The sequence below is a fragment of the Trichechus manatus genome, unplaced genomic scaffold (genome assembly GCF_000243295.1).
Source record: "Trichechus manatus latirostris isolate Lorelei unplaced genomic scaffold, TriManLat1.0 scaffold00131, whole genome shotgun sequence".
Classification (NCBI taxonomy): Eukaryota; Metazoa; Chordata; class Mammalia; order Sirenia; family Trichechidae; genus Trichechus; species Trichechus manatus.
Window position 1 is genome coordinate 1,442,911 of NW_004444067.1, and position 12,843 is coordinate 1,455,753.

The 12,843-nt window shown below is 45.8% G+C and overlaps 1 protein-coding gene across 1 annotated transcript in view; it reads left to right on the plus strand.

Moving 5' to 3' along the window:
• Positions 1-12,354, plus strand: part of DDX55 (DEAD-box helicase 55) — a 15,885-nt gene extending 3,531 nt beyond the window's left edge. The window contains exons 6-14 of the mRNA XM_004384992.2: positions 514-663; positions 2,638-2,827; positions 5,428-5,510; positions 8,592-8,723; positions 9,655-9,747; positions 10,467-10,581; positions 10,998-11,166; positions 11,597-11,889; positions 12,161-12,354. Coding sequence (XP_004385049.1) covers positions 514-663; positions 2,638-2,827; positions 5,428-5,510; positions 8,592-8,723; positions 9,655-9,747; positions 10,467-10,581; positions 10,998-11,166; positions 11,597-11,889; positions 12,161-12,334 — 1,399 coding nt within the window. The 3' untranslated portion in view covers positions 12,335-12,354. The remainder of the gene's footprint in view (positions 1-513; positions 664-2,637; positions 2,828-5,427; positions 5,511-8,591; positions 8,724-9,654; positions 9,748-10,466; positions 10,582-10,997; positions 11,167-11,596; positions 11,890-12,160) is intronic.
• Positions 12,355-12,843: the final 489 nt, after the last annotated feature.

Below are 12,843 nucleotides of genomic sequence, written 5' to 3' on the forward strand. Positions count from 1 at the left end.
AAAAAAAGTTGTATCTCTAGGCCAACCTCCCATTTTGCTGTGCTGGCTCCTTCCCACAAAGTGCTGATGAACACTGTACTTTCACCTGACTCTTATCCCCAGCAGAGGAGAAGGGAGTTTGGATGTGGCTCCCTGCTCCTCCCTGGCTGTCGGTGTGGGCCAGAAAATCTGCCAGAACTACTCAGCCCTGCTGTCATAGAGTAAAACTTCTCATAGATAGTAGGTAAACGAATGGATGTGGTCGCGTTCCAGTGAAATGTTAGTTACAAAGAGGCACCAGGCAGGATCTGGATCGTGATGTGAGATTACACAGCCTGGAACCCAAATCTGTGTCCTCAGCTCATCCTCTTTCTACCCTGCAGCACCCTCTTCCCACTCTTAGGAATTCTTTCTCTTACCTGTGATTTGGATGACTTTTGAGGGATATAAAACACGGTATCTTGGTAGTAAGCATCATGCATGAAAAATTCTCGCAGTCCAGAGAAGGCAACGGTGTTAACCTTCTTTCCACAGTGGAAACATCATTGTGGCGACTCCAGGCCGCTTGGAGGACATGTTCCGGAGGAAGGCCGAGGGGTTGGATTTGGCCAGCTGTGTGAAATCCCTGGACGTCCTGGTGTTGGATGAAGCTGACCGACTTTTGGACATGGGGTTTGAGGCGAGGTACTTGATTTTGGCCTTCATTGCTTTGGGCAGGAGAAGAAAGCAAAATTGAATTCCATCATTACTTCATGACTAAGTATTTTTATTTTTTAAGAAAACGTTTTTTCAAAAAAGCAATACATGCATATGATGAAAAGGACAAACAGTGCCTGACCCCCGTTCCCTTCTGCAGAAGAATTTTTTTGTTTTAGCGGTTTCTTTTTTTTTTAAATGTTGTATTTTTGGTGAAAGTATACACAGAAAAACAGGTTCCCATTCAACAGTTTCTGCACACATTGTTCAGCGACATTGGTTACATTCTTCCTATTGTGTCAACATTCTCATTATTTCTACTGTAATAGTTTCACTCCCATTAACTTCGTCTCAGTGCCCCCCACCCCCAGCCCCCGTCAGTGCTTTGGGGTAATGGTTGACCTTTGGGTCTCATACAGTCTGTTTTTTAAAAGAGTGTGTACTCAAGGCCACTGTTCTTTCCTTTTTCAGTTAGTCTGCTGTTTAGTTAAAAGGTGACTTCAGGCATAGTTGTGGTTCAAAGTTTAGAGTGTATCAGGACAATTGTCTCGGGGATTCCTCCAATCTCACAGGGCCCAGTAAGTGTGGGTTCTTTGAGAATTTGAACTTCTTTTTTTTTTTTTTGGAGCCTGTCGTTTGGTGCGTAAGTATTTATTACAGTTAGGTCTTCTTGGTGTATTGACTCTAATCAGTATAGAGTCTCCTTTCTTATCCTTTGTGGTGGATTTAACTTTATTTTTTTTTACTTTTTTGAGAATTTGAACTTCTAGAAGCAATTTTTTTAAAATAGTTTCTTATGTATACTTTAGAAGATGTTTTTAGTATGTATAAGAATATTTGTTAATTACACTAATATGTAATTAATATAGAATTTTATAAAGCAGATAGTAGCATATTATCTACACTGTTCTATGCCTTGTTTTTTTTTTCCACTTAACAGCTGTTGGAGGTCATTCTGTATTAGTGCACATACATCCACCTAATTTTTAAGAACTGGATGGTGTTGCATTATATGAATGTCCCCTTATTTATTTAGCCAGTTCCCTGTTGATGGATGTTAGCTTGTTTCCAGTCTTTTCCGTCCATAAACCATGCCGCAGTGACCATTCTTTCCCGTGTGTCTTTGTGCACATGTTTGAGAACATCCGTAGAATAAATTTCTAGAAATAGAATTGCTGTAGGGTCAGAGGGCATGTGGTTTTATAATTTTAATATTGTCAAGTTCTCTTCCAAAGGTGTGCCCGTTTATACTCCCGCCAACAGTGCACTTGTTTTCTTACACATTTGGCTTATGGTGCTATGGTTTTGATCGTTTCCTAAGTGTAAATTGATGAATTTACCTTTCTTTAATCTTCGAGATTCTTAAAGGGCATTTTTTCATGGTTTCTTAAAAAATGCTTTTTTTAAACAAAAATAAAACTATTGAGAAATAATCCATGTATCATACAGTTCAGCCATTTTAAAGGGTCCAGTTCAATAGTTTTTAGTCTCAAAAAGTTTTGATTTCACTCTTCTTTTAATGGTGCCCCATTATAAAATGTAATTCTATGATTATGTCATACAAACCTTGGAGAAATGAAGAAAAGTGTAAAGAAGAAAAGAAACGCTGCCTGTAAGCTTGCTTCCCATTGATGTTACTCGTGGCTTCCCGCCTAGTCTCTTAAATGTCTGTCTAGTGTCGTGAGAGGACCGTGGTGGTTCGGTGGTAGAGTTCTTGCCTGCTATGCGGGAGACCACCCGTCTGTCAGTGGAGGCTTGAAATCAGCCAGTGAAAACCCTCTGGCTCACAGTGGTGTTATCCCCGACTGACCACGGGAGTAGGCAGTGTTCCGTTCCGTTGTGCGTGGTGGGGTCACCGTGAATCGGAGGCTGACTCGACGGCAGCTCACAGCCAGCATCACAGGGTACTGCCTGCTGATGGTGCAGTCAGGTGAGGGCTGAGTGTGAGCCTTTTCCTTCCAGTATAAATACCATTCTGGAGTTCCTGCCAAAGCAGAGGAGAACGGGCCTATTCTCTGCCACTCAGACGCAGGAAGTGGAGAACCTGGTGCGAGCGGGCCTCCGGAATCCCGTCCGCATCTCGGTGAAGGAGAAGGGCGTGGCAGCCAGCAGTACCCAGAAAACGCCATCCCGCCTGGAGAACTACTACATGGTGAGCGCCTGGATTTCCTTCTTGACTGCTCCTGGAATTCAGTCAGATGATGAGTGTGGTAGGGACTCGCTCGCTGTGTTCTGGGAAAGCGAATCTAGGAAATGCTTATCCGTGGCACATTTTAAAATGCATTTGGGGACAGAGCCAGGGCAAATGGCATAGGTGGTCTAACTTGTTGCAGGAGTGAATAAGTTGATATTGGCACAAAGGACGGGTTCTCTGGACCTCCTGTCCCCCAGTTCTCGAACATTTTTAGCGTACATGCGTTGAGTGTGCTGGGTGCCAGACACAGTGAAACACCGCGGCCCCCAGGCCCAGCAGAGCGTGTTCCATCCTGAATCGCAGAGGGCATAGCCAGACGTGCAGGTGAAACAGTCAAGGAAAAGAATCGCTCTAAAGGAGACAGTGTCAGGTTAAAACGTTCTGCTCTGTAACACAATGGTTCTCTGTTTTGATCTGCGTCTGGGAATGGCTGATTTTATACCAGTAAGCCCTGCTGTTGTGTGCCATTGAATCAATTCCAACTCATAGCAACCCTGCAGGACAGAGGAGAACTGCCTCATAGAATTTCTGAGGCTGTAATCTTTAGGGAAGCAGATTGCAAGGTCTTTTCTCTCGCGGAGCTGCTGGGTAGGTTAGAACCGCTGACCCTTCGGTTAGCAGCCAAGTGTTTACCACTGTTCCACCAGGGTTCCTTCACCAGTAAGCCCTAGCTGCCGTAATAGCTTCCTCACCAGGCAATGGAAGGGCTCTTGGAAACAATTTTTAGTAGCGCAGCTGCTGCTGTTTCATTCTGCCCCATCACTGGAATGGCCAAGGGGCAGCAGAGAGTGTGGCCAGCTGAAGGGGACCCCACACCGGAGGTGGTGGCCTTGGGGACTGGAAGAGCCCACAGGCAGGTGTCGCTGCTTGACCAGGGCCATCTACATCGCTGACGGGGTGACAGGGCTTTCCTTTAGGCCTTGGGGGGCTCCTCAGCTCCTGCACGTGGCCACGTGTTTCCAGAGAAGTGGGTGGTTTGGCAGCTGGCATGTCCCTGTTGCTGTGCACCGTAAGGTCGACGAGGCGGCCGTCCTCTGTGTCACGTGGTGGGAAGATGGAGGGTAGAACAGGTCTGTAGATCAGAAACTGCCTCTGAGACAGCTGGCTGGAGCTGGCGCTTCAGATCCGACAGGCTCCTCGGAAGTGGGAGGGGTGCCATCGCTGACGGCTCCGACCAAGGCTGAAGGGAGCAGCCAGGCTCACAGCTGGGCTCTGTCCCTGACTAGTTGGCCTGGGTGCCGTCACCTGTGAAATAGCTGACAGTGGTGCCAACCGCACAGTGTTGTGGTGAGGACTGATTCGTTAGTCCACAGAAAGGCCTAGGACGGGACGTCGTACTTAGTGCTAACGGACGTTGGCTTGACACGCTCACGGTGGCTGCTGTTGGGCTGTGCTGGGCTGCGTTCATGGAAGTGAGTTGTGTGAGTACCTGAGAGGAAATTCCAAACTGAGCATTGGGTTTCGGTGAAAATGGGAAATGAATTCAGATGAATCTAATGTTTCCATTTGAGGGCTTTTGTAGACCACTTGATTGTGTTATCAGTAGATACTGGGGTCTGTCTCCATGGAGGTCTTTCAGATGATTATGCCCGTTCCTCCCTGGAATCCTTGCCTTGGAGCAGTGATGTCTGAACTCGGCCATGAATCAGAATCTCCCAGGGAGCCCTTAATAATATGGATTGTGGGGTCCAATCCTAGAGCTGCTGAGGCAGTCTCTGCATGCTGCCTGAGAATCTGCATTTTAAAAATTTATCCTGAACATGCTTGTACACCAGTATTCATTGCGGCAGTATTCACAGTAGCTGAAGGGCAGAAACAACCCAAATATCTGTCAGCAGATGACTGAACAAATGAAATGCAGTACGTACATCCAAGGGAATATTGTTCATAAAGAGAAATGAAGTTCTGATACACGCTGTCATATAAAGGAACCTTGAAAATACTATGCTAAGTGAAATAAGCCAGCATCAAGAGGACAAATATTGCATGATTTCACATATATGCAATACGTAGAACAGGTGAATGCATAGAGATGAAAGTTTTTCACTGGTTTCCAGGGGCTGTGAGGAGGGGCAAATGGGGGGTTACTCTTTAAAGGGTCACTGGGTTTCTGTTTGGGATGAGGAAGACTTTTGGGAATGGTGAGTGGTGACAGTTGCACAACATGGTGACTGCGATTAATGTCACTGAAGTGTATGCTTAAGAGTGGTCGGAAAGGCAGTTTTTGGGTGACACATATTTTACCATGATAAAAAAAAATCTACCCTGGAGATTGATTGTGTTATGGCCAGGACAGTGTGTGTCTGAACTATTTATTAAACGACTGTGTTTCTCTCAGTTGTGTGATGTTCGTGACTTCGAATGAACTTTAACAGGCAACAGCGCATGTTGCCATTTGTTCTGAGCCAGGTAGAGCTGGACTAATGTTTGGCTGAAGTCTGTCCTATCTGAGGAAGAAATAAGATTCCTTAGAAATTAAGGCTGAAACTGAAAATAGCTATAGGGATTGTTATCAATATGTATGTTTTTATTTTATTAGTTGTCCTCTTATTTTGTAGGTGTGTAAGGCAGATGAGAAATTTAACCAGCTGGTGCATTTTCTTCGAAATCATAAGCAGGAAAAACACCTGGTCTTCTTCAGGTAACCCTGGACCCCAGGAGGGGAGTCAGGGATTCAGCTGGATGCGTGGGGCCCTTGTGCTTGGAATTCTGTCAGTCAGGAATGCCTTTTGCTGCAGATAACAGAAAGCTCAACCTCTGGGGCTTAGTCCCAGCCACTTACTGTCGAGCTGACTCTGGCGCACAGCGCCCCCACGTGTGTCAGAGTAGAACTGCGCTCCACAGGGTTTTCAGCGGCTGATTTTCAGAAATGGCTCTCCAGGCTTTTCTTTTGAGGTACCTCTGAGTGGACTCGAGCCTCCAGCCTTTCAGTTAGCAGTGAAGTGTGTTAACCGTTTAAACAGGAGGCTATATCCTCCCTGTTAAAAGTCCAGCGGTGGGCAGTCCCTGGCGTTGATTACGGCCCAGTAGTGTCAGGGTCGGTGTTTCTGCGATCGTCTTGGCCTTTCCCTCCTGTTTGTCGCTGCAGTTTTAAGATGACCACTGTAACGCCCGTCACGCCCGCATTGGAGGCTCAGGTAAGGGAGGAAAGGCAGAGGGAACGGGGAAAGCAAGGTGAGCTGTCTGCTCCTTTCCATCAGAAAAGCAAAAAGCATCCTCAGAAACCCCTCCTCGGCCAACTTCAGCTTTCATATGTGGGCCGAAAGTGGTCACATGGCCACCCCTGACTCAGAGCGGGATGGAGGACATGAGCGTGTAGCTTTTCCAGCCCGTGTGGTGGAGGGAGGCGAAGGGGGAAATGACTGGGGTGGTGTCTGGACAGTCACTTCCTCCCGTTGTCTGTTGTCACAGTGCGAGAAGGGAACAGATGTGTGTGCTCTTTGGGCTGGTTTTGTGTGGTTTTCTTGTTTTCTCCTCCAAGTGTAGCTGTGGTTTTGCTTTTTGGCAATCCCAAAAGAATTTTGTGTTTCTTTTCCATTTCATTCTACCAGTAGAATGCATTAGCTGTATTGACTCTGTGACCCATAGTGAGAAACACCACCTGGTACACACACACACACACACACACACACACACACACACTCTCTGCACAGACACCATGCACACACACACACACTCTACACAGACACCATGCACACACACAAACCACACAGCACAGACACCATGCACACACACACACACACACACACCATGCACACACACACATGCACACATGAAACAGAAACAAAGCCCTCACGAACTGTAGGCTCTGTTAGGTAGGATGCGTTCTGTTGTCTTCTACTCTGTTTTTTAAAAATGCTGGTCAAGTCCCACTAAATTTCAAGGCCCACCAGATTGCTTTCAGATCTGTGAGTTTTGACCCTCCGTGTGTAAGACACCGCCTTATTACATACTGATGTGACTTGTGGTGGAGATCAGTGAAGACTCTGGCTGTAACCACTTAGTACTAACCTAACCCGTTGCTGTCAAGTCGATCCATACTGATAGCGACTCTATAGGACAGAGTAGAAGTGCCCCATATGGTTTCCAAGTTCGAATTGCTGACCTTTTGGTTAGTAGATGAGCTCTTAACTACTGCACCATCACTTAGTACAGGAGGAGACACTGAGGTGGACAGGGCTTAGCCCATATTGTCAGCCTGCAGCCTGGCCTAGTGGGAAGAACACTGGACTAGGATCAAACTCCGGTTCTGGATCTGACTGTGTCACTACTAACATTGTCTCTCTGTAAGCCTCAGTTTCCTTCTGTGCAAAATGGGGCTAATACTTATCTCCCAGACTTATGATAAGGATGTGAAATCACTTTGGAATCCCTCCAGTTAAAAGAAGAGGGGTGGGGGCGAACTTGATTAGAAGGATGCTGGGTAAGAAGCTCACAGACTCGGAGAAAAAGTTGAGCACCCAGCCCCGAGGGAAGATGAGTCCCAAGCTCCGTGGCAGAAATTTGTGACCACCCCTTTAGGGTACCTCCTTACTGGGATGGCCCTGCCCCAGCTCCCTTTTGTCCTTGAGTCCAGGTGTCTGGGAGGGAGACTCTGATGGGTCTAGCTTGGGATATTTGCTGACTCCTTGGGAATCCCACTAATTGGGGAAAAAGCAGCTCCCCAAAGGAAAAGCAGGAACATTTGGGAATCTTTATAAAGACTGAAATCTTTATAAGATTTGTAGTTTAGGTGAAAGTTTACAGAGTAAGTTAGTTTCCCAATCAACAGTTTATACTCAGCTTGTTTGGTGACATAGGTTGCAAACCCCTGAATGTGTCAGCACTCTCCCTGCTTCCTCCCTGGGTTCCTTGAATCCATTTGCCCACTTTCTTTCCCCTGCCTTCCTTCTGAACTTCACTTTTAGGCAAACGGTGCCCTTTTGGTCTCGTAGAGTTGATTGCTGTGAGGTGTCCATTCCTCACTGGTGTTATTGTTCATTTTGTAGGCCTGCCTACTGTATGGTTATAATGGGATCTCTGGGAGTGATTGCATTTCCAAGTGTGAAGGGTGTCTAAGGGCCATAGTGTCGGGGGTTTCACCAGTCTCGATCAGACCAGTAAGTCTGGTCTTAATTATGAGTTTGAATTTTGTTCTACATTTTTCTCCCACTCTGTCCATAACCTAATATTGTGGTCCTGGTCAGAGTAGTTGGTAATGGTAGCTGGGCACCATCTAGTTCTTCTGGTCTCAGGCTAGTGGAGGCCATGGTTCGTGTGATCCGTTAGTCCTTTGGACTAATTGTTTCCTTAAGTCTTTGGTTTTCTTCACTCTTCTTTGCTCTGGATGGGAAGAAACCAATTGTTGTATCTTAGATGGCTGCTTACATTCTGCGTGGGAGAACTGGGTTCAACTCCTGGCCAATGCACTTCATGCACAGCCACCACCCATCTGTCAGTAGAGGCTTATGTGTTGCTGTGATGTTGAACAGGTTTCAGTGGAGCTTCCATCCTAAGATGGACTAGGAAGAAAGGCCTGGTGATCTACTTCTGAAAATCAGCCTGTAAAACCCCTATGGATCACAAGGGTCCAATCCCATTGGGCATGGGGTTGCCATGAGTCGGGGGCCCGTGTGACAGCAGCCAGTGACACCACCACTGCATCTATTACTCGACACTCCTTCCCCCAAGGGAGGAAGGGCCAAGGTGGCCAGTGACTCTAAGGCTCCTCCCACTTTTGCAGCACCTGCGCCTGTGTGGAATACTACGGGAAGGCTCTGGAGGCCTTGGTGAAGCGTGTGACGATACTGTGCATTCACGGAAAGATGAAGTACAAGCGCAACAAGATCTTCATGGAGTTCCGCAAATTGCAAAAGTGAGTTAGCTCAGGGGGAGACAGTAGATTCCCAACTGAGACATGCTTTTCCAGGACCCCAAACGCACTGCGTTTTCCCTCTGTCTGCTCTCCCTTCGCAGATGTTGTTCTCCCTGCCTGGAACCTCTTCTCTAGCCCACTTATCAGATCTTCTGATACAAACGCCCAGAGCCTCCGTTCTTTGTCCTGACCCCTTACGCTCAGCTATAATTAATTCCTTAGTTAGCGGGCTTCCCTGCTGGATCGTAAGCCCTCTAAGGACAGGAACTTTGTGTATTGTGTTCACTCCTGGAATCCCTAGTATCTTGCCCAGTGCCTGGCCCGGTGGGGGCTTTGATAACTGTTTGTTGCATGAATAGAGCAGAATTGAAGCCATCCATTAGTCTTGTTGGGATGGAAACTTTCTGTAGGCGGTTAGGCCGGAGACGACACGAGGGAACCTTTGGTCTCTTAGTGACTGTAGCTCGTTTCTGTTTGTGCATATAAGTGATCGTTTTCCATTTTTCTTAATCACTGACGGTACATTAAAAGCGCTCTTTTGGACAAAGTGATAACAGTTTACTGTCGTGTAACTACCTCAGTCAGGGGAGGAAGTTTTCTCTTGTTTTTTTAAATGGCTACAAAGGATTAGACCCCACTATGGTTATGTGTTTTTTTTTCCCCAAATGGAAATACGCTCATTAAGCAATCCTTTCACAGTCTTTCCCCACGTTTTCACTGGGACTTTGTTATGTACATGGATTCAGTGCTTTAAAGTCCTTGGCCAGGTTTGTAAAACCCTGGAAGTAGAAAATGTCCTTAGTAACTCTTCAGTTCTGAGCGACTCCAGAACCTGTGAGTCAGGGTCGTCACTGTCCAGATCAATAAGGACAGTGTGATGATGGTGAAGATGGTGACCTCCTGCTCAGAATGGCGTTTTCTCATTTTCTAGCGGCATTTTAGTGTGCACTGATGTGATGGCCCGCGGAATCGATATTCCTGAAGTCAACTGGGTTTTGCAGTACGACCCTCCCAGCAATGCAAGGTACAGGGTGATGAAGTGTTACCCTCTCTGCCGGGGAATCTGACCTACAGAAATGGGAGTCCTGAGGAAGGTAGACATAGAATGATGCTCATCAAAATGTTAATTATTTTTAGCAACAAAAATAGGCAAATGGGTGAATAACCTTTGGTATATCTCTATTGATACCATATGCAACAATTAAGATATTTTCAAATACTTTTAGATATTTTTTAAGTTCTTGAAGGAATGTATATAGTAGAGTATTTAAATGAAAAAAGCAATATATAACACCATGTATGAAAATTTCAATTATTCTCTCCAGAAGTGGGCATATATTCCTAATACATGCTTTTAAATATAGGAAAATGCCTGTAAATACAAACCTTCAAGTGATAACAATGGTTCTTTCTGGGTGGTGGGCTTTCAGGTTTTTTTTTTTAATACTTTTCCTTGTTTCCCCCATTTCCTACTAGGAACATACCCTACCTGTATGATCAGCTAGAAGGGGATACATTTAAAAGTTGACATTAGACGTCTCTTAGAGAATCACATCTTGTTTGCAGCATACACGTAATTGCCAACTCCTTTAAGACTAGTGAGGGGCCCGGGTCGGGGACTGAGCTGTGGGGAGTCTGGTGGCTCCTCCCTCATTTAGATATGTCAGCTGTGCTGCTGAGGCCTGTGCCCACTCAGCCATCATGACATGTGACTGGTGACCGCGCCCCACCATGTGTCCACAGTGCCTTCGTGCATCGCTGCGGCCGCACTGCCCGCATTGGCCATGGAGGCAGCGCACTGGTGTTCCTCCTTCCCATGGAAGAGTCCTACGTCAAATTCCTTGCAATTAACCAAAAGGTATGCTGTCTTCTTTTCTGATACAGTGCCCAGGGACAGGGTAGCTGAGAAAGTTCTAGTAAGTGGTTAGAAACTTGGGTTAGGGGTGGCAGGCTTACTGAGGCTAGCTGATGATATAAATGTGTGCACCGGGTCGGGTCTGAGGCTCTGAGGCAAAGCTCCATCCAGGGTGGTGGCCATGGCTCAGCCTAGCTGAGGGTCAGTGCCTGGGCCCATGGACCCAATGATGCCATACTCAGCTACCAGAAATGTGAGCTGTGATTTTAAAATTTTCTTTAAAAAAATTTCAAAATAATTTATGGACTAGGTGAATAACTTGGGTTGGATTTGAGCTTCAGGCCTTTGGCTTTATGGGTGAGTGAGCATTGCGTGCGGGGTGATTCTAGCCTGGGACAGTGAGCTTGTGGGCTCTGTAGTGCCCCCTGCAGGAGATGAGGCTGCAGAAAAACACAGCGGACCTTCTTCCAGAGCTGAAGGCCATGGCCCTGGCTGACAGAGCTGTGTTTGAAAAGGGGATGAAAGCTTTTGTGTCGTACGTCCAGGCCTACGTGAAGCACGAGTGCAACCTCATCTTCAGGCTCAAAGGTGAGCTGCAGGGAAATTTCCTTCACATGAGTGTCTCCACCTTAAATACCGATCTATATATATTACCACATGTAATGTTGTAGTCTTACAAATATTTGAACTTGGAAATTTGTCCTACAAAAATGTTAGGCCTGAGTTTTATGTTATGTGAATTTCACCTCAATTTGGAAAACGTTAGGCATGTGTCAGGGTTCATGTTTTCTAAACACTTAAAAGGAATTGTTTGTAGACTTTAAGCAGACACAATAAACTGGCCACTGGTTGCTGAGTATTCCTGTTGACCTTGCAAAAAGGCAATTATTTTATTAATTCTGACTGAAATAAATCCATTAAATCCTTTAGTTAGAACAGTCATATGGTGAGGAATCTTCCAGTGTTGATTCCTAGTGTGGTAGTTTGGAGGTGCTAACTGATATTTTGGTTTCATCAGATCTGGATTTTGCTAGTCTTGCTCGAGGTTTTGCCCTGCTGAAGATGCCCAAGATGCCAGAGCTGAAAGGGAAGCAGTTTCCAGATTTTGTGCCTGTGGATGTTAATACAGACACGATTCCATTTAAAGACAAAGTCAGAGAAAAGCAGAGGCAGAAGGTACTGGAGCAAAAAAGAAAAGAGAGAACAGAAAACGAAGGGAGAAGAAAGTTCATAAAAAACAAAGCTTGGTCCAAGCAGAAGGCCAAAAGGGAAAAGAAGAAAAAAATGAATGAAAAAAGGAAAAGGGAAGAGGTAACATTTAGTTTTCCTTATTAAGTATTCAATGTGTGGAATCCTGAACAATCTGTTTATGAATTGATGTAATAGAATCTTTTATAGGAATTATGTGGGGGATTATACTGGGCCGTCACATTCTGTATTAAGTTGCTAGCTGGGGTGGGGAACTTGCTGTCTTTGTGGCAGGCTAACCTGAGAGCAAATAATTTCTGATAAAAAGTTGCTGATTTTACTTACAACACGATTTCTGAGAAATTCAGGAGTTTGTTGGTGTTTTTGCACTTAGGGTTCTGATATCGAAGATGAGGACATGGAGGAACTTCTTAATGATACAAGACTCTTAAAAAAGTTTAAAAAGGGCAAAATCACTGAAGAAGAATTTGAGAAGGGTTTGTTGACAAGTGGCAGAAGGACAATCAAGACAGATTTCAGGATCTCAGATTTGGAAAATGACTGCTGATCCTAGCGTCTCTGGTGTACTGCGTGAGCGGACAGGGACGTGCGGGGAACGCGGCGACCAGGCTCGGCGCACGGCTCACGGCTGCCCTCACTGCAGACCACGGCCTCAACAGATAGCCACGCTGAGTAATCACGTCTCCGAAAGCCGTCGTTCAGTCCGGGGAGAAATGAGAGGGATTTTATACTCGGGAATATTTTACGAGAAAACATACCAGTCTTGAAAAAAGTCTAATGGAAGAAAGCCTAAGACTACTTGAGTGTAAATAATAGACGCCAGTATTTATTTTGATGGGTCACCTACAGTTAAAGAGCTCGTATTTCTGTGGCAATTTTTCACATATTTTTAAAATACCTAAAATGTAGTTGATTTTAGCCTTTTTTTGTTCCTTAGTATATCCAGAGCCCTGGCATCCCTGGGGGTGTTTTCTAACCCTGGGGCTTGGGTTCTCTCTTGGATGTGTGCACAGAGCCCCTGCGGAGGGTGCGGACATTGCTGGGTGTTTCCTAAGG